This window comes from Podarcis liolepis, assembly GCF_965112155.1.
Source record: "Podarcis liolepis genome assembly, chromosome: 2".
In the NCBI taxonomy this organism is placed as follows: Eukaryota; Metazoa; Chordata; class Lepidosauria; order Squamata; family Lacertidae; genus Podarcis; species Podarcis liolepis.
The window spans coordinates 98,495,801-98,517,386 of NC_139555.1; the positions used below are offsets into that span (position 1 = coordinate 98,495,801).

At 42.5% G+C, this 21,586-nt stretch overlaps 1 protein-coding gene across 2 annotated transcripts in view; it reads left to right on the top strand.

Moving 5' to 3' along the window:
• The window catches only part of SUCLG2 (succinate-CoA ligase GDP-forming subunit beta), a 217,979-nt gene that overhangs the window by 112,121 nt on the left and 84,272 nt on the right, over positions 1-21,586 (top strand). For both annotated transcript variants that reach the window (XR_014523085.1, XM_083492940.1), the window contains exons 3-7: positions 5,640-5,739; positions 5,831-5,921; positions 11,008-11,160; positions 13,435-13,524; positions 17,874-17,970. Coding sequence is in view for 1 of the 2 variants with exons in the window: in XM_083492940.1 (XP_083349066.1) it covers positions 5,640-5,739; positions 5,831-5,921; positions 11,008-11,160; positions 13,435-13,524; positions 17,874-17,970 (531 nt within the window). In the remaining variant the exon portion in view is untranslated. The remainder of the gene's footprint in view (positions 1-5,639; positions 5,740-5,830; positions 5,922-11,007; positions 11,161-13,434; positions 13,525-17,873; positions 17,971-21,586) is intronic.

Below are 21,586 nucleotides of genomic sequence, written 5' to 3' on the forward strand. Positions count from 1 at the left end.
GAGCGCTCCAGTTGGAGAACAGACTTTACCAAAGGTGTCATAGAGTTTGAAGACACTCAAACTCAGAATGTAAGGGAGAAATGTGCTAAGAGGAAGGCACGCTTGGCAAATCTACACCGTGATCAACTCCTGCCCAGAAACCAGTGTCCCCACTGTGGAAGGACGTGTGGATCCAGAATTGGCCTCCACAGTCACCTACAGACTCATTGTTAAAACCGTGTTTATGGAAGACAATCTTACTCGGATACAAGTGATTGCCAGAGAATAAGAAGAGTGTTGTTCAGCCAGCTGACCCCAAAGGGCCGTTTCTTACCTACCAAACTCTGCAAGGGCCCTTTTTCCTAAGCCCCTGCTCCCAGTCCCCGTCCTGTTCTCACTGTGCAATTGCTTCTCATCTTTGTTTGCTGCTTGAGGAATCACCACCTGCCTGCTGTGGACCATGCAATGTTTGCAGCCCACTTTGATTCCCACAACTGGACTACCTAGAGTCCGGCCCTTGCTGAGGACCGACAGCTAGCTGTGCAGCTGTTTAGACAGTAGCTGCTGTTAAGCAATCTCCCTGCTTCCCAGAACCATACCTGAAAGAGCATTTTTCTGCTCACAGCAGCCAAAGATCTTTCTCCCTACACATGAATATTAAGGTTCCTTTTCAACCTGTAGGATTTTTCCAACCCTGTAAGATTTTTTTACATGGCATAATTGGCCAGCATTCTTTTCATTTCTTTATAAAATTTATATCCTGGCCTTCCTCCCAAATCCATTGAATTTCAGAAGACCCTGGGGGTGAACCATATTAATTTGGCTTTCATCCCTCTGAAAGGGTGGAGGGTGGCACTGTGGGTTAAACCACAGAGCCTAGGACTTGCCGATCAGAAGGTCGGCTGTTCGAATCCCCGCGACGGGGTGAGCTCCCGTTGCTCAGTCCCTGCTCCTGCCAACCTAGCAGTTTGAAAGCACATCAAAGTGCAAGTAGATAAATAGGTACCACTCCGGCGGGAAGGTAAACGGCATTTCCGTGCACTGCTCTGGTTCGCCAGAAGTAGCTTAGTTATGCTGGCCACATGACCCGGAGGCTGTACGCTGGCTCCCTTGGCGAATAAAGCGAGATGAGCGCCGCAACCTCAGAGTCGGTCATGACTGGACCTAATGGTCAGGGGTCCCTTTACCTTTTACCCTCTGAAAGGTGGGGGATCTTTACCAAAAGACCTCACTGGTCTGACCATGACAATAATGTTATTCTACCACCCTGCATCTTTTTTAGATGGTCACTCTCACACCTTGGGGCAGAGACCATATGTAGAGTATGACCCATGGACATCCACAGAGAGGATAAGACGACATACCTAGCTGCCCATGCCTGGTGATTGATAACATCTAGATTCCCAGCTTTCATTTTAAAAAAAAGTTTCTCGCAATTGCAGAATGTAAAAGACAGGCAAATGTACAGGCACTGTTCTTATTTGCTGGTGGTCCAGACACTCTAGAGAGGGCTTTTTTTTTACCATAAGCTGTAGAATCTGCTGAATTCCATTCAGCCAACCTCATCTTAAGGCAGGGCTACAAATTTCTATGTCTTCTCCCTTCAATTCAGCGGAGATTCACATATATATGAGGTTAGCCAATCATCCTGTTGTAATAATATAATATAAATTCTCAGGAAAGTTTTTCCATGGCTAATAATGCATTTTTAAGATTTGCTGGTTCAATACTTAATGACTGAATTGGTTACAAAAGCAATGCACTTCTAACAAGCATTTGACTTATTTTACTAATTTGTTGTTGTTGTTTTTTGCTTTGGAGCTCTACAAACACACTAATGTGTTTCACAGTATGTCTTATCGGCCAGAAGACGGGACTAGCAATTGATTGAGAGGCCTTAATTGCAAAGTGAAGGAGTGTTGAGAATGCTACATTATATTGCACTGTAGCACATCCCCTGGTTGTAAATATCAATATGACACTAGTTGTGCCAGCCACTTTCTAAAATTACAAAAAATCAGGGCTTTCTTTTCAGCTGGAGCTCACCGGAATTCAGTTCCGGGACTTCTTGGGTTGGCACCATTGCCATTACAGTGGTACCTCGAGTTACAAATGCCTCAGGTTACAAACGCTTCAGGTTACAAACTCCGCTAATCTGGAAGAGTTACCTCGAGTTGAGAACTTTGCTCCAGGATGAGAACGAAAATCATGTGGCGGTGGCGCAGTGGCAGCAAGAGGCCCCATTAGCAAAAGCATGCCTCTAGTTAAGAACAGTTTCAGGTTAAGAACGTATCTCCGGAACAACTTAAGTTCGTAACTAGAGGTACCACTGTATAAGAAAACAAGGGAGGCATTCAATTGTGAGTTCCGGCACCTGATTTATTTATTTATTTATTTTAAATAGCAATACAGTGGTACCTCGGGTTAAGTACTTAATTCGTTCCGGAGGTCCGTTCTTAACCTGAAACTGTTCTTAACCTGAAGACCACTTTAGCTAATGGGGCCTCCCACTGCCGCCGTGCCGCCAGAGCACGATTTCTGTTCTCATCCTGAAGCAAAGTTCTTGACCCGAGGTACTATTTCTGGGTTAGCGGAGTCTGAAGCGTATGTAACCTGAAGCATATGTAACCCGAGGTACCACTGTACAGTATAGGGATTTTCCCCACTTTCTCACACAGAGACATACATATACATGCAGGAAAAGAGAGAGACATCTAGTATGTAATTAGAAAAAGATTTCTCTCTCTTGGAATTATTTGTAGATTTATTGGAGCTGAATGATAGACGTTAACTGAAGAGATCCATTTTAATGTCGTTTCCTGAATATGGGCTTATTTCATTTCCATACAAAGCCTGTTAGAAGCTGCGCCTTTCTTTTGTGCATCATCCTGCGAGGACAGTCGAACCATGTATATATTTTCGGATACAATTAAATTTCCTGTGCGAGGTACTCTTTCCTAACGCAATCTGGGAATTCAGGCAGGAGACAACACGGAAAGCACGGCGGCAAATAGGAATTGGTTGTGGTGCGCTTTGTGAGAGTCAGATCTTTAAATAAAATGGAAACGGCGACACTGGAGGAGCGAATCAGCTTGGTAAATACTAAACCATCAGGCCTAGTTACTGTAAAATAAGATTTGGCTGGTTTACTTCATTTTCCAGAGCTTGGGCAAATAACTGTGGAATTAAATTACTCCATGTCACTTTCCCCTAGGGTGTCAGGAACCTGTTTGTAAAGTGTTCCGCTAAGTCGCTATATTGATTAGTACTTGAGGCCTAACCTTTCCATAGTTATGCTTACTTTCCTTATGCACTTATTTATGGCTTTCATACTTGTTGCCGTGAAAGTTCTTTCACGGCCTTGATGCTCTTTTGGCAGGTTCACTGAAGTTTTTTTTTTTTTTAACCACCTCTTTCATCCCTCCCTTACCCCTCACTCTCAGTCTGTCTTCTCTCCTTATTTGTTGTTGCCAAGTAAAAAGTAATCAGTATGCAGGCTATGAATGCAACTGACTTGGCCTGAAGAGCCTGTGGCACAAAGGGTAATGATCGCAGTCATAATTGACAGCACTTACCATGGTGCATACAAGGCTTTCATTGTCGGGATGGTTAGCGACTCAAAGTAATCTAATTAAATGCTCGTAGCGTCTATTAACAATGCCAAAATAGATGTTTTATCACAGCGGACGGAGCAATTCCTGGCTTTTGCTATCGTCAGTTGGAAAGTGGCTTATTTTTAAAAAATTCATCTTAATAATTTGTATGCTTAGACAACACAGATATAAAACTGGATTCGTTTTTTTATTTGATTTTTTTGGTTGCATTTAAATTTCCTTGTTATGTGCCTTTTGGCGGCATGAATTATAGAAAAGCTGGGGATGGGGGAAAGCGGGGGGTGGGGGTTTTGGAATGCACGGCAGATCTTCAAGGGGAAGGATTTAAGGTTCAAAGTGATACGTGTCAAAAAATAAGTGCTTGGGAAGCAGATCTTTTCTAGTGCACACCTCCGACAAGCTGTGTGGAGGGGAGAATGTAATTTCTTTTCCTGGCTTAAATTTTATGCATTTATAATAGGAAAACACACACACACAATTTAACTCATCAATCCCGTTGCAAGCTCTGTATGCATAGATCTCCTAGGATTCTCAGTAACAAGCCAGATATGATGCCGGAGTGCCGAATCTTAGATCTCCCACTTCTTTTATAGCAGCAGCTGGGGTGGGGTGGGGTGGAGGGTGTTAGTGGGAATCTCCGTTTGGATGGAGTCGCACAGTTTGGAGGCAGTCCATGATCCAGCTTTGTTGCTTGTGGTCCAGGTGGCCTCAGAGGCCGTGTGTGCATATTTCCAACGTAGACTGGTTGCCCCTTCTGAGTTAGGGTTGCTTGGCCACAATGATCCATGCTCATGCGACTTCAGGATTGGACTTCTGTCATGTGCTTGCTTGGGGCTACCTGGTGAACCCATATTCACCTATTTTGTACTGCATACTGCACCTGCTGCCCATTCACTACTAGGCCCAATACAAATGTTAGTGTACGAACCCATACTACGCAAAGCAGGCCCCCCACTATAAAAAGAACCTCCTTCTCTCATATCTGCCCTAGGACTTTGTGTTCTGTCAGGGATGCTCTCCCCGTGGTCCATTGATGGGCAAGGCCCCATATCACCGGAGGAGGGGGAGGGCCTTTTCCACGACAGTTTCCTGATTTTGAAACTCCATCCCTTTGGAAATACAACGTTCTCCTCACTGAGGGTATTTAAAAGTCAACTGAAAACACTTTTCTTCAGACAGAATTTGAGTGAGGGCTGTAACTCAGATGAGCTTGTTTAGAACCACTGTACTGTTTTAATTATTGAATTATTGAACTGATGCTCTTATTTTATGTTATTTTATGTTATTTTATTGGTTGTGTGTGCTACCCTGCTATACTTTGGATGGAGGACAGTCTAGGGGAAAGGCAAAAACAAAATTTTAAATTTTATTTATTTATTAAAAATCGTTGACCACTTGCCTTTCGGAGTGGTGCACAACAGACTCAGACAATAAATTCGTTCACAAAATGCATTCATATTAAAATCCCTCAAACCATTAAATAGCCTGTCTATAAAATCACAATCGGTTAGTAGAACAAGGACAGAGCACAGCAGCAAAATGTAAAGAGCAAGGGAAACAAATAGCTGGGTAGAAGAGTACATTGTATTACGTTACAATTAATATGTCACTTTTTGACCAAAATGGCCCCAAAGCAGCGAACAGTCCAAAAGAGAAATACAGTAAAAATACAACAGACCAATCAAAGAAACATAAAATAGCAAAGTCACCTAACACCCACCCACCACACTGAATATACATTTGTACATTGAATGAATATATATTCATTCTCTCACTACTGACACAGCTTCCAAGCATTGTACTTAGAAGCCAGGTTAACTCATATCTCCACCCCCTCTCCCAGTCTGCTCCCATTTCTCATCTAGGTGTGTGCCCGTCCACAAACAGTTTCCCAGAAGACGTGTCCTCACCCTCATTGCAGTCTGACGGAGTGACCAGTAGTAACCCAGAGGGGACGTTTCTCTTCGGGGCTGTCCCAATGGTGGCAGGTCGCACAACAACATGGTTTGAATCGCACAACAACATGCCTTGCGTTTTGTTTCACAGATGCTACAGAAATTGTGTTGAAGGCTCAAATCTTGGCCGGAGGAAGAGGAAAAGGTGTTTTCAGCAGTGGGCTGAAAGGAGGCGTGCATCTAACCAAGGAGTAAGTTGGGAAATTACAGCGATATTATTTGGTTTTTTTTTAAGCCATCCATCTTAATGTAGATTTTTGCCTTTCTCTCTCCCTTTTCTAGCCCTAAAGTGGTAGGGGAGCTTGCTGAACAGATGATTGGATACAATCTCACCACGAAGCAAACTCCGAAGGGTGGTGTCAAAGTTCAGAAGGTAAAAGAGTCCCCCACCTGCAAATCATAATAAATGTTGTCAGGTGTAGCTTGAAGCTAGTGGACGCACTGCAATATGTCTTGTGCTGAGTGAGGCAATTGGTCCATCTGCCTCAGTACTGTTGACACTGACTAGCATTGGTCCTCCGGGGTCTCAGATAGGCCTTTCCCAGCCCTAGCTGGAGATTCTGGGAATATGAAACAGTTGCCCATCCTTTTCACAGGAAAGCTAGCTGTCTGATGGATGCAGGGCTGATACGGACTTGATATGGTGGGATTATCAGGAAGAGGGCTTGAGAGTGTGATGGGAGGCTTGGCAAATAGAAGTTATTAAGCAATGATCTAGCAGAAAAACCAGGAACTAGATTATGCCCAGTGAATGCTAAATGTGATAAGCAGATAATAATAAAGCATTCTTGACTTAAAACGTTTATCCCAGCCTGCAGTTAACTGCTCCCTTTTATGTGCAGAAGTCACATTGATTTCACTGGATCTGTAATAATTGTGCGCAGGATCGTTGCCAGGATGTTTTAGGGGCATGAAAATGACACCCATCTTTCCTAAATGCATGTGCTCTAAAAAGTGCCCATATCTCTCCAGTTACTGCTTAAAAACTGCCTTTGGTACACCGACAGGGAAATGTTTCTCTTTCACTTGCAATTGAAATATTGCACGTCCATTATTAGATGGTTAGGCTTGAAAAGCAGGCTTTCTGCTTTTCTTCTGAAATCGATATGAAATGAAAGCCTTGTATGTTTAGAACAGATTATTCAAATGAATGTGCACTGAAGTGCCCTTTTGATGTTCTCCCAACCGCGTGGAAGCTGCTTATCTTTCAAGAGCTCCTGTGCAGCTGAAAAAAATGTTTAAGTGACCTAACTGCGTGGGCAGTTTTTATTAATGACTAGTGTGGGTGAGAGAAAGGGACGGAGAAGCATGTTGATGGAATTTGCAGATGGCATTAAGGTAGGAGGTAATGTCAAGTAATTTGGGAACCAACGCTGAGTATTTTTGCAATGAGATGAGACCAAATCAGCTGGAGGGGAATGGCGAGGGGGAAAGATAATGGTATTTATTCGTGGATCACAAGATGACTATGAGCCATCGTAAGATGGCTATCGAAAAGGTTGTTAAAGTGTCCCAAGAAGATTTGTTTTAATGACAACCTCAGAAGGCCAGTGAACACACTGCAACTTAGAAAAGTTAGAACATATTCTTATTCACACTGGTGTATTGTCTGAGCTTGACTAAGGCCTTCTCAACATTTCTGCCCTCAATACAGGCTATCAGGATTATTTCTGTCATGAGACACTTCTTTCCCCCTTCCCATTCCACAGCTTGCGGGATGATCACCAACATCAAGCATGTAGATTTGCTCCAAAGCCGTGCTCGTTAACAACTATAAGCCATCAAAGTGGTACCGTTTCAAAGAGGGCAGATTCAGCCCATTGAATGGCATAGAAGGGTGTTTCTGTCCTGCTGACACATCTGAATTTTGTGTCTAATTTCTCAACCATACTTGAAGAAAGATGAATACAAGTTGGACCATTAAAAGTGAATTGCTGCTAAAATGATTTGGTCTGTCGCTGTAAAAAACCATTTGCTCAGACTAAAATGATCATAAATATGAGGAGCAGAGGTTACAAGTCTGTTGAGGACACCTCATGGAACTTGGCAATAGATTAAACTCATTGCCCCGAGTCAGATAATTGCAAGTTCTTTGGCTCCCGTACAAGTAGATCTCTGCTTTCCTTCATTGGAATGGCCACTTCAGTACAGAAAGAAAGAATCAGAGCAACTACTTTGACCTGTTTTCAAAAGACATGGATCACAATCAATTTCCTGTTTGAAGTCCGTTTTGCACACTCCCTAGTCATTGCAAATACATGTGGATTTATCCACAACAAACAATTTCCCTTCTTTCATCTCACCTTCCTAGCTTTCCTTGAAGCTTACAAGGACAGAAGCATGTCATGGTTGTTTGTTTGTTTATTACATTTATATGCCACCATTATCTTCCAAGAAGCTCAAGGTGGTACACAGGGTTCTCCTCCTCCCCATTTCATCCTCATGAAAACCCCGTGAGGTAGATTAGCCTAAGGGATGGTGACTGGGCCAAGGTCACCCAGTGAGATTCAAACTCTGGTCTCCCAGGTCATAGACCAGTCCTCTAACCATTACGCCACACTGGCTGCCCTGTGATAAATGGCACACAGTCTCCTGTGTTAACCTTCTGTAGTCCGTGAATTGGGTGCATGTGTATGTGTTTGGGGCCATTGTCCCCCCACCACAGTAATTATTTTAAAATGTTAGACATATTTGGCAGATGTCAAACACTATAAAATTCACTCTGTAGCGAGGATTGTGAAATATTGGGCTTACTTCCTCTGCCTCTGTTTTATACCCACCCCACCCCTGCTCCCAGAAGCCTGGGGATGTGATCCTGCAAGTGGTATCAAGAACCACAAATGCAGAATTCTCAGCAACCCAATGAAACTACAGTTCTGAGGCTTGCTGGGAGGGAGGAACTAGGAACATTGTGGTTTATGTCCTGAGTACAGATGATGTCCTTATCAACAAATGAGCTTTAGAAGGTAAAGACTTTCCTTTCCCTGAAGTAATGCTTAATATGTTGGTGCAAGATCAATCTGTCTTAAATAAACAGCACTCCCCTCGGCTCCTTCAGAAGTTGGCAGCTATTTTATAGGTTTACATAAAATTCTCTTACGGCCTCGTGGCATTTGGAGAACCTGGTTATCTGCAAAGACAGTTTCCGTTTATCACAACTCACTACCTGTCCCTTTTCTCCAAGCAATTAGGGAATTAACTTTATTAAAGTTTGAATTAAAGATCTGGGTGATTATTTTTTAAAAAAGAAAGACTTCAATGTCATGGTAGATGCTTGAAAGATATTACACAACCTCTCAGTAATGGGTTCTAAATACAGGAGTCCATTCATTCAATTAAATTCATAGTGGTCCTCCTCTTGAAGGCTTGGAGCAGAAATAATATAGAGCAAGGTAAAAGAGCATTCACAAAAGCCAGTCTACACGGATATATCTCCTGAAAGATGCTAAGATTTCTAAGAGGTGGAAGTGCTGTCAGTATGGGGCAGCCACTAAAAATGCGTTTTCATGCCCTCTTTATTCCTTAATCTAGGGTATATATTGAGTTGAAGCCTGTTTGATTTTCAAAAGCAACTGAGGGGAAGGGATATGTTGGCTTATAGATTAGAATGCTGAGTTTCCACCTCTTCTCAAAGCATTAGGAGAATAAAATAGGGCATTACAGTGGTACCTTGGTTCTCAAACTTAATCCATTTCGGGAGTCCATTCGACTCCTGAAACCATTCAAAAACCAAGGCATGGCTTCCTATTGGCTGCAGGAGCTTCCTACACTCAGTTGGAAGCTGTGGAAGCCACATCAGACATTAGGCTTCTGAAAAACATTCGCAAACTTACAGTTTGTGGTGTTGAGGAGCCAATTTGTTCGACAACTAAGCCATTTGGGAACCTTTGATATGGATCAGATCAAAGGCCTCTGAAGTCCAGATTCCTGTTTTCCACCCTGGCCAACCAGATACCTCTAGGAAGCCCATGAGCAGGGCCTGTCTATGTGCAACCGCAGAGCAATAGGGACCAATACAGAAATGATGGTTATGAGCTGGCTGAACATTGCATGCCACAGGCCAGTTGTATTCAAACAGCATAACGTGGTGAAGGAGACCACCGCAAGCCTGTATAAGAGCCTAAGAAGATCTCTTCTGGATCAGGCCAGTTGCCCATCTTGTCCACCATCCTCTTCTCACAGTGGCCAACCAGTTGCTTGTGCGAAGTCTAAAGGAAGGAACTGAGCGCAACAGCACTCTCCCCACTTGTGATTCCTATGCATTCAGAGGCATACTGAAGTAGAACAGAGCCATCATAAGCGGCCACTAACAGATAGCAGAGGAGGATTGCAAGGGACAAATGGATATATGCAATGTCGTGCATAAACCACTATTATTATTATTGCAATCGTTGTTATTATATTTTTAAAGATCTGAATTCTGTTCAAAGTTGCCCAGAAATCTGTACCTGAATTACTGCAACAAATTAGAGCATACTGTATTCGTATTAATTTCTTCAAATGCCAAGGCTTTTTTATTTTTATTTTTTAAAAAAGGTTGTGTGCTTTTTTGGTTTTGAAAAGAAGGAAGGAAGGAAGGAAGGAAGGAAGGAAGGAAGGAAGGAAGGGGGTACAAAATCTAGATAAAAAGAGGGGTACATGCAGTGCCAGAACTCACCGCAGACACATCTCTTGATCTCTTATAATGGCAATGATGCTCACCTGAGAAGTGCTGGAACTGAGTTCCGGCTGGAAAAAAAGCCCTTGTTAAGTGTCAGGGGAGGAAGGGGAGAGAGAGATTCTCAGAAATGGGAAAACAGCAAAAACAAATATATGGGATATCAACAAAACACTGCCATTTGGGTTCATTCATATCCCTGCACAGCCATAAATACCTCACTGGGAGACCTTGGACCCGTCACTGTTTCTCAGCCTAACCTAACTCGCACAGGAAACCCTCAGGTTTCTAAAAGAAGAAGATGTAAGATAATTCTCCCATCATTCTCAGCTTTGGACAAAGTTAAAATTGCCCCTTTTAAATTTTTCTCTTATTTTTACTTCCTTTGATGTAAGGGCTTGCAAATAGGACCAAGGTAAGTATACTGTTCCTGCATTTGTTTCAAATAACTTGTCAAAACGTCCCTCCTTAGTTTGTGGTAGTTTCTCCTCTTGTGTTCTCTCATCTCCATTGTGGGTTATTTCCATAATCCTGAGGAAAATGAAATGGAAAGGAACTGTATGATACCAGTGTCCTAATGAAGTCATTGATTTCTTCCGTGACGAGAGAAATCAATGATGGATTCAAGAATGTGAGTCGAACTCCAGTGCACATTTATTACAGTACAATGTGTTCTCTCTGAATAATGGCCACTTCCTCACTCGGAAGCCTGAATTTCCAACGCAGCTAACGAAATATTGTCTCCGTTGGATATTGCCAGCAAAGACGTGCTAATAATACATTGCCAAATTGTACTTTGCAGGTCATGGTGGCAGAAGCACTAGACATTTCAAGAGAAACTTACTTTGCAATATTAATGGATCGAGCTTGCAATGGACCTGTTCTGGTTGGGAGCCCACAAGGTGGGGTTGATATAGAAGAAGTGGCAGCTAAAAGCCCGGAACTCATCTTCAAGGTATATTTCAAAGCTTGGTGACTTAAGTTTTTAAAAATCTTTACATCATCATCATCATCATCATTATTATTATTATTATTATTATTATTATTATTATTATTATTATTTACACCAGCAAACCTTGTATGGGAAATTGGAGCTTCCCATGACCCCAGCTTGAAAATTTCTTCCAATATCATGAAAAAGCAAACTTGGCGTGTTGAGTTCCTTTAGCCAGGTTCATACAGCACACAATAACAGGTCTAACTTGGTTTGGTTTGGTTTCATTAGGAACAGCAAAGGGCAGCTTACTGTACAAATGGGAAACTGTGTTGGAGGTTGTCAGCTATGGCTGTGGTACTGGATTGGATCCGCATCATTATCTCCTATTCCCCTGTGGACCAAGTTTGGCTGGTGGGCAGCTCTGACCCAAATCATGCAGTCAAAAACATGGTTCTTTGCAATTCCCACCAATGTGTACAGCTGATGGTGTCATGTGTGGGGAAGGTGGGCATGGCTTGCCTTGGATGAAATCACCTCGCTGGTCAAATGGGGAGGACTGGAGCATCTAACAAAGATCCTGGTCTGGAAGTTCCCTACTGCTAAGTTACGACATCCCTGACAACTATCACTTCTTTTGCAGTCTTTCAACTGTGTATGCATCTGACAATTACAATACCAGTGCTCAAATGCAGATTGAATTGATCCATTTACTCTTTGCCGCTATTAGATCAGGTCCTCTGTGTGTACAGTGAATGTGTGTGCAGGGGCCAGCTTCACCTGCTGCTTGCAGAGACCATGCACACAGTGGCTCACATAAAACCCTGCTATTTCAGAGTTTGCAATTGTATGGCTCGCAGTCTCCATGCATACAAGATATGTGCATTTGGCGCATTGCAGAATGGGCTGCTCATGTGCCAAACACATGTTGTATTGGAGGGGTCAGAGCTCAGGGTGTTTTGCGTGGAGATGGCCCTAGGCTGAAATTCTGGTATCTCCAGTTGAAAGGATTACAGTTTGCAGAGACTTTGAAGAGTTTCGGCTACTCAGAGTATCTTCTGCGATAGATAGGACCAGTGGTCTGAACAAAGTATTGCAGAGCTGCATGTGTTCACAGACACTTCTCCTGACAGAGGAGTGTCATAGCAAGTCAAACGATAACTTACCAGGACTGCAAATCTGATGGCTCCCTGAGAGGAGCTTAACACTCGCTCTGCTCCTTCCCAGTACTTTTGCTTTAGCTCAGCATGGCAGCTAAGCCAACTTCCGGCTTAGCGTGTCATCTGAACCCAAGATACAGTTAAGCCATCTCCTCCTGGACCAAAACAAAGCTCTTAATATTCCACACCCCACCTGCAGCCTAAAGGGGCACATTCTAAGAGAATATTTGCCACCAGATTCTGCTGGTTTTCCAAACTGGCCCTAAAGAGAATGGTCACTTTAGGTTGAACACAGTGGGGCTTACCTCTGAGGAAAAAGAAAATTGGAGTGTCAAGGTGCCTGGCTTCCACAATCATAGAGGCAATTTCATGAGGGGAGCATCCCAACAAACAAGTATTGTTCCCTTATAGTCTGAAGTGTATTGTCCAGCAGTAGCTATCTATCTGGTTCTGCTCCTCTATAAATTAGCCTCTGTTGCCCCCTCAGCAAGAAAATACTCTTTCGCTCCTTAGCAATACAAGTGGTTTACTTGCTGTTATGAAATGCCGGTTTCCCCTCACATTAGAGCTAGTTGTTATTTCATGTTACTGTACTGGAATGCTTGATTGTATTATGACCTTCTAATAGTGGTTACTGTCTTAAAAGTATTTATCATGAGACAGTCACTTAGCAACAAGGATCCCTTTTATATATTTGGTGAGCTAACGGTACATGCATGTAGAGTTCCATAATGCACACTTGAAACGTACACAAACAGAGAAACGTTACCGGGCATTGACACCAGTGCTCTGGTTCCTTGCCAAAACCAGTCACAAAAATTAACAGACTAAGTATTCATCGATGCCATCTGTACAGTAATTAAAAGTGAAAACTGGTGTCAGATTGTCTTGTCAGCATGCCACCCTGAAGAATTACATAGTTTTTTGGAGGGACTCTCTTCCCTGGCTGGCAAAGTAATTATAACATACCCTATAGGCAGCTGCTATAGCCCCAGTCTCAGACTTTTGGCAACTTGCCACATTTTAATTAATAACTTGCAAATATATATTAAGCATTTTGGGGGTGCTTTTGAAGTTATGGGTCTGTTTTCAAACTGAATATCTTAGTTCTGTTTTGTGCACTTTATTGCAACAGGAGGAAATAGATATTTTTGAAGGGGTGAAGGATCTTCAAGCCCAACGGCTGGCAGAAAATCTGGGATTCAAGGGACCTCTGCAACAGCAGGTAAATTTTACCAGGAGCAAAACCGTGACTGCATTCAGATGTCTGGGACCCTTTTCCACTCAGTAGTTCTCTGGAGTTCCAGGAACTTTTCATACATAGGGAGGATTGCACCCAGTGTGGCAGTGACCTTGGTGGCATCAGAGCTCATGGGATACCACTGCCTCTGGTTTCCTTTCTCATTTAGGAGTTACGGCAGACAATCGGTGTTCAAAATACGGGTTCCAACTAAATCATACTCGGAGCAGATCCTTTGAAATCCACGGACTTAAGTTGATCACAATAATTGATTTCAGTGGGTCAGCTCTTGAGTGTAACTTGGTTGACTTCATCCCAAGAATCTATTCTTAGAGCATGCCTACTTGGTTTGGGATAACAAATAGGTAGGCTCTAGATGTAGGCTTGCTGAGCGTAGAACCATTGAAATAAATGGATCTACTCTGAGCTGGACTAAGTTTGAATCCAACCCAATAAGCCTTTCACTGCTTACTGGAAATGACCTCCTACTTTCTCCAGGCATTACCTTGAATTGTGCTTCCCCTTCCGTCTTTCCAGAAGATCATTCCCAGAATTCTATCACGTTCCATGACCAAGAAACAGCATCAGTGGCCCATATGTAGGTGAAGGGATGATGCTTTACATTCTCCAGTACACAGGAATTTCCACCATTTGCAAATCCCTGCTCCTGGGTGCAACTTTATGATGAGGACAATGCCAAGTGGTACCCCAACGGCTGTATGCAGAGTGTACAAGATTACATGCATCCACAGTATACAAACTGTCCATTACAGTCGTACCTTGCATCCTGAACGCCTTGTGAGTCAAATGTTTTGGCTCCTGAACGCCGCAAACCCGGAAGCGAATGTTCCGGTTTGTGAACATTCTTTGGAACCAGAACATCCAACACAGCTTCCTATTGGCTGCAAGAGCTTCCTGCAGCCAATCGTAAGCCGCACCTTGGTTTTGGAAGTCGAATGGACTTCCGCAACGGATTCTATTCGACTTCCGAAGTACGATTGTATATTATTTAATTATTTTAATTTCAATTCTACTCTGCCCTTCCTCCCAAAGGAGCCCAGCACAGCAAATCATAAAATAACAAATACAATACAAATATATAAACAGGTAGCACTTCATTCTTCCACTGGATGCTTAAGAGAAATGTCCCTGGCCATCCCTTCCAGGGTAGCCAATCCTGAAAAAACAGTGTGAAGATGCCTGCTGATTGAAATGGCTCTGGAATGCAGTGTTGATCTTTTTGCCACTACCATCCAACACAGCTCTCTTCTGCAATTTTTCTACAGAATTTTTTTCTTGCAGTTTTCTTCAGGTTATTATTGAAAAGCAAAAGCTTGCCATTTTGTAGATGGTAGATTCTCAGCATGCATTTCACTCCTTTTAAAATTTATCATTCATGTTCCAAAATGGGAGCATGAAAATGCAAGCCACCAGGCCTGTTTTGCAACTAGCTTAATCTTTATTTTACTGCTCTGGGAAGAGAAGGATGATAAATTGTTTTTTTGTGAGGGGTTTTGCACAGAATTTCCTATATCATCAAAATGCCACTTTTGTAAAACCTTTGAATTTTTAATACACCACTTCTAATTAATTTCTATCCCAACTGTGCAATTAACAAATGCATAATCATTAAGATGATTAACACCCATTTGAAGATTTAGCAGTATCTTTAATGAGAGAGAATTATTATTAAATCTTTCTAGCTTTGCATGTTCTAGCACTTAATTATTAGCACAATGCATGAACTGCTTAACTAAACAACAGCTAATACATTTCTTCCCATGTGCTATAACCTTTGCAGTGTGATTTACTGGAGCATAGAAACATAATGGCTACATCAGTACAATCAAAGGTCTATTTAATTTGGTCTTATCATAATCGTTTATATTCCCCAGTAGGTAGATGCCAGAAGAATTCTAGTTAGTACGACAGTGAAATTCTTCCGTTTAACATACTGTGGCAAAAATCTTAATCTTAATGTTGTGACAAATCTTAATACTGCCTGACGACTGCCTTGTGGGGTGTTTTTTTTGGAGGGTGGGCTAAATTTCAGTTTGTACTAACATTTCCCATTAGTATCCAAATTATTTCAAACATTAATGTGGAGAACTTTACTATAAACATGGTAAATACTTCATTTGATAAAACGTATGGTTAGGGAACTGCCATTTGTTCTTCAGATTCAAAACATTTGGGGTTTAGTTTTGGTCGTGTGGAGCAGTTCATTCAAATTAGAATTGGATCCATTCTTTAAAGGCCTTGACTGATGTTCTGTGCACAAAAGTGGCTTATGTCAGTGAGAACCATAAGCGCCCTTGGGAGAAGTAAACTATGAACAGCTACAAGTAGTCACTAAATTACTTATGGCATCAGCATGTGGAATCCTTGGGCAGCCGGGAGAACCCACTGCTGATGCCTGCCCTCCCCTCAGCTCCATGCTTTGAGCAGCACCACATGGCTAAACCCAACTGCCATTTTAATTCCTCCCAAATGTCCCTGATCATCGTACGGTTGCTCTGGGGCACTGTGGGAAATTAACATGGCGGTATTCAGCCATCTAGTGCTGTCTCCAGCAATTACTGCTCTCCTCAAAACTCCCTAGGCCACTGGTTCCCACTTATATAAGCCACTTTTTGTGCAGGAGAACATCAGTCAAGGCCTTTAAAGAATGGTTCTCATTGCCTCCTCCATCCACGTGAGGTCTGGAAGGTGGCAACATGAGAACAGGCCTTTTCTGTGGCGTCTCCCTGTTTGTGGGATGCTCTCCCCAGGGAGATTCATCTTACACCTTCATTATATATCTTTAGACACCAGGCGAAAATGTTCCTCTTCAACCAGGCCTGTGGCTGACTCTATGGCCTTTTAAATGTGTCTGTGGGAAGCAGGGGTTATTGTTTTGTTGTTTCTGTTTTAACTATTTCTCTGTGCTTTTATCTTGGGAACCGCCCTGAGATCTTTAGATGAAGGGCGGTATAGAAATCAATCAATCAATCAAGTAAATTTTGAATGAGCAGCTCCACAAACAGAGGATGAGGCCTACCAGAGAGTACTTTGCCCAGCGTCTCTCATCCTAGAAAGCTGCCTTACTCTGCGACAGACCCTGATCCATCTAGCTCAGTCTTAAGCTGACTGGCAGTGGCTTTGATGCAGGAGCTTTTCCAACTTTACCTGGAAATGGCTCTGCATTGAAACTGGCACCTTCTGCATGCCAATCTGATAGGAGATCAGCAACATCTGGAGGGTTACCAGTTCCCCATCCCTGCTTTAGAGACGAGCATCCAAGGGCTAAGATTCCCCATGCAGTTATTTTATGAACAGCTTCCTCTATGTTGTTACCAGGTCAGCAGTTTGTTTCAAGGTAGGACCACTGGAGGGATGGTGTGGCATATGGGGGGGGGCACACGCTCTTTCTTCCCCAAGACAGCTACAGACATCAGTCTGTCCATACTTCTGTTTAGCCTTGGAGTTGGCAACCAGAGGCTAGCTGATTCTTTTAGAGGCTTGTGGTTGTTGATGTGCAGTTGTTGATTCCCCAATATAATGACACAGAGGAACAAACTGTTAGATAAACCAGCCCCTGTTCCATTGCTCCCGGTTGTGGGCAATTATAAAAGGCTCAGCAGATCATGAAGTTAATGCCATTTCTAAATAGTGGGCCTCCCTATTTGCTTTTTTACAATTACATTTAAGGAATATGCAGCAGTTATTTAGTTAGTTCTGACCGTGTGTCAATGCTGCTTACCAGAAAACAGATAAGAGCTGAGTTTAGAGAGCAAAGAAGCCAATTTTTCAACAATTGTTTCTTCAGTCAGAGTTGCATTTTGATGCTGGGAGGGAGGGTTTATACATTTTCCAAACAAATTCAGCAACTAATCTGCATTTGTCAGCTGCATATTGCTTCACAGTTTCTGAATTTAGTCTCATTAAGGTAATCACTTTAACTTCAATATCAGCATAATGTATTCATTATCAACTCTCAAACTTGGTTCATTGTGCTTAAATTAAGTTTGTTTGAATAAATGACACTGCTCTCTCTCTCTTTTTAACTACAAAGTTCTATTTAGTGCACTGTGAAGAGTGAGCCTCTGTAATGTTTGACGTTTCAAATCAGCATTCCATTTCCTCCTGGCTAAAATAATCGGCCACTGATTTAAAAGCAATAGATAGCATTAGTGTTTCATAAAGGAAGGTTATTATGTCATTAACTTTTTGTAGCTGCTTTTACACTGATGCAGAAAATACAAACATCTTTAGTGTCTTAATTCAGGATAATTCTCTGCCCGCCTCCGCTGGTTTCCTTTTGTGTAATTATGCACCACTTTTTTCAATTTTAGGCTGCCGATCAAATTAAGAAGCTGTACAACCTTTTCCTGAAAATTGATGCCACTCAAGTTGAAGTGAATCCCTTTGGCGAAACTCCAGAAGGACAAGGTACGAAAGAGAAAAAGAAAGATTCAAAAAAGCATATTGATCTAGCAGAGAAATAGGAATTTCTAGATGAACTCACATACATGCGAGTTCTAAACTACACCCTTGTGCCAACATAACCTCCCTAATTTTCTAAGAAAATGTGCCATGGGCACACTGTCTGCCTCTTTTCCACCATTATCACATTCAAATTCCCCACCTCCTTTCCAAGGTTTGACTGTGATGTGTGATTCTGCGCTCATCAATGCTAAACTCTAGTCCTGTTTGCATGCTTCCTTGCATGAGCAAGTCCTGACTCCTGCCCAAAACACGACGACAGGGGCTCTTACAGAGATCTTCATTCACATAAGTAATGATACAGGCTCAGCAGCCGAATTGGCAGTAGGTGTCAGGAGTTCAGGAGCCAGGCAAAGAAGTTTGGAACTGAGCAGGAGCAACCAAGATGCCCCAACCAATTTCCACACCCCTCCCACCAAGCTTTTAAAGGCCAGGTCCGGTGTGCTTGTTTGCATGGCTCTCTTGCATTGCAAGACTGCTGAGGTTATAAATGCACACTCTGGGTGGGTGAGTCTCTTCCCATCTATGGGGAGTGGCACCTGGTCCTTGACAACAATGCTGCGTCCTTCCCTATGGTTTTCCCAGTGAGAGCTGGACCATAAAGAAGGCTGATCGCCGAAGAATTGATGCTTTTGAATTATGGTGCTGGAGGAGACTCTTGAGAGTCCCATGGACTGCAGGAAGATCAAACCTCTCCATTCTTAAGGAAATCAGCTCTGAGTGCTCACTGGAAGGACAGGTCGTGAAGCTGAGGCTCCAGTACTTTGGCCACCTCATGAGAAGAGCAGACTCCCTGGAAAAGACCCTGATGCTGGGAATTGATGGAGGGCACAAGGAGAAGGGGGTGGCAGAGGACGAGATGGTTGGACAGTGTTCTCGAAGCTACCAGCATGAGTTTGACCAAACTGCGGGAGGCAGTGGAAGACAGGAGTGCCTGGCATGCTCTGGTCCAGGGGGTCACGAAGAGTCGGACACGACTAAACAACAGCCTCTGCCGCCTCCAGCTCAAATGAAGTTCTACGCTCCATGGGAGAGGCGAAAGGGGGAGAGCCTCCATCCTTGGTCATCACAAACCCCCACTACCACCCAGAGTTCTGCTTCTGCTTCATGAGTCTGAGCATGCCTGATCCTGACAGGACCACTGGGATTGTGACATTGAGAGGGGGACCTAAATGCATGCACGCTCATGGCTAGGGCAGTGGCTAATTCTAAACAGAATCGCTTTCATAGCCATAGCTTGAAACTCACTTTAGGCCTGCGCCTCAACTGGTTAACATGGCATTGAGTTAAAGGCCAATTAGACTCTCAACAGGATCGTTATCTCCCTTAACAGATGTTTATTTATGGGAGGCTTATATATACAACTCTTCTCGTAACAGCTTCCAGCATAGTTACTGTCACATTTCAAGCAGCCAAAATCTCATTTTCCATGGATTTTCCGCCCTATTGTTGCTTTACTTGATTATTTTCCCCATTTCTGATACAATATGTGAGTGAAACTTGTAATGATTCATTTTTGTCATAGGGATGAGAGACAATGCAAAAATGCAGTAGTTTCTTTCTTTCTCAGCAGACAGACAGTATCCCAAGACCGTCCAAATCCCAAGAAACGTGTGGACTAGATTGAAGTCTAAATAGTGCAGTTCTTTTAGGGTGAACAAGCTTGTTTTTATTCTATTTTACTTCTGATATTTCTGGGAGAGCTTTGCACCATAGATAGTCACAAAAGCAGTGTACACAACCCTCAATGAAGATACCCATCAATCAAAATAATTCAGCGTTTAAAACAAAACCCACAAGTAAAAAACATAAGCTGTATTATGCTTGCTTGGAATTTCATAAAATGCCTGCTGAAATGGAAATATCTTTGCCCAGCACCTGATGTTCAGCAGGGAAGGGCATATCTGACTGCAAATGGGAGTTCCACAGAATCAGGCCCACAAAGCTGAACCCTTTCTTCCTGGTGGATGTGAACCATAGATCTGATCCACTAACGGAGAAAGAAATATAACTGCATAAAGAAACCCAAATAAACGAGAAACCCTTAATGGCTCAATTGATTTGACATATTTTTTCCTACGTTTTGGTTGTCAAAATGCAGCAAGATGCCATCAGTTGTAGTCCACACAGTTATAAGCAAATAGCATAATCTTCTCCAGTAATTTGTATCTAACAGATAAACCCAGTAAGGAGAACTTGCCACATTAGTGAATAAAACAGAATGTTTTGAGTCTTAGAGCGAAAATCTCTGGTTACTTAATGGCTCTCTTAAAAACCACAGATCTTCGGTGATGCAGGAAAGATACATTTCCCTTTGCCTCAAGATTGTGTTCCTTTGGACACACAAAATGAAATATAGTAAAGTGGCTTCTTTTTTTTTAAAAAAAAGAGCAAAACATCATAAAAATAATTCATTTATAGTAACACATGGCAATAATTCAGAGATTGAATTATAGTCATGATCAAGTGTGTGTTTGTTTTATGACCGTAACACACAATAGTCAAATTAAACTGAATTATTGGGGGAAATGATTAATGATCAGAATTTACAAATGTTGCCTCTGTGCAGGAGCTGCTGCTCTCCCCCTCGCCTCTAAAAAATTCCCTGCGGCATTTTGAATAGATTTGTGGCACTACGAACAGAACAGTAAAAGAAACCAGATTCCAAAAAAATTGGAAAAGAAAGATGTATTATTTGTAAATTATTGTATTACACTTTCTAGCTGGATTCTAGGTGTTTTGCGTTATACTAACTGCATGCAGATTAGGGCTGCAGCCACACAGCAGTTTATTCCATTTCCCTGATGTTTCCTTCACTGTTTATTTCTTCATTGTATTTGAGCTTACACGTAATGTAAAAGACACTTCCAGAAAACTAATGGAATATGGCACACGTTTAGCACTCGTTTCCATGTGACCTGATTCCAGGAAAAAAATCCCTTAACCCAGGAAATTGTGGGAGTAAAGTGATATTTGGGGCAGGATCCCAGCACAGCACACTGTACTTTCCTACCATTTTCATTGGGAGACAGAAGCATGCGTGTGCACCAAGGGGGGGGGGAGAAGCCATGTTGTTGAGTGACATATTAATCACTGGTGTGAAAAGTCACATTTCCGTAACACAACAGGTATGAGAGGAACATTAGACAATGGAACAGAAGTGCCAGCATTATAATCAGGAAATTCTCCCACGTCTGAGGGTGGATCCCCATCAGTTAAATGTGAGCAGCCCCGTCAACATCTATGGAAATTATCAGCCATACAGCCAAGTGAGATTTCAGTCTCATGCTTACACTACTAAACATTTCCCATTCCTTTCAATGGAAGCCAACGCATTAGATAGTGGTGGGTTTTGTACTGTATCCTGTGATCCTGACCTCAGTCCGGATACAGTAGTTTGCAATTGTTATGTAACATGCCACCAGGAACCTAGGATAGTGATCTTCGTTTACATTAGTTACAAGAAAGGAGATTCCGACTGAACATACGGGAAAACTTTCTGGCAGAAAGAGCTGTTCGACAGTGGAACAGTTTCCCTTGGGAGGTTGTGGACTCTCCTTCC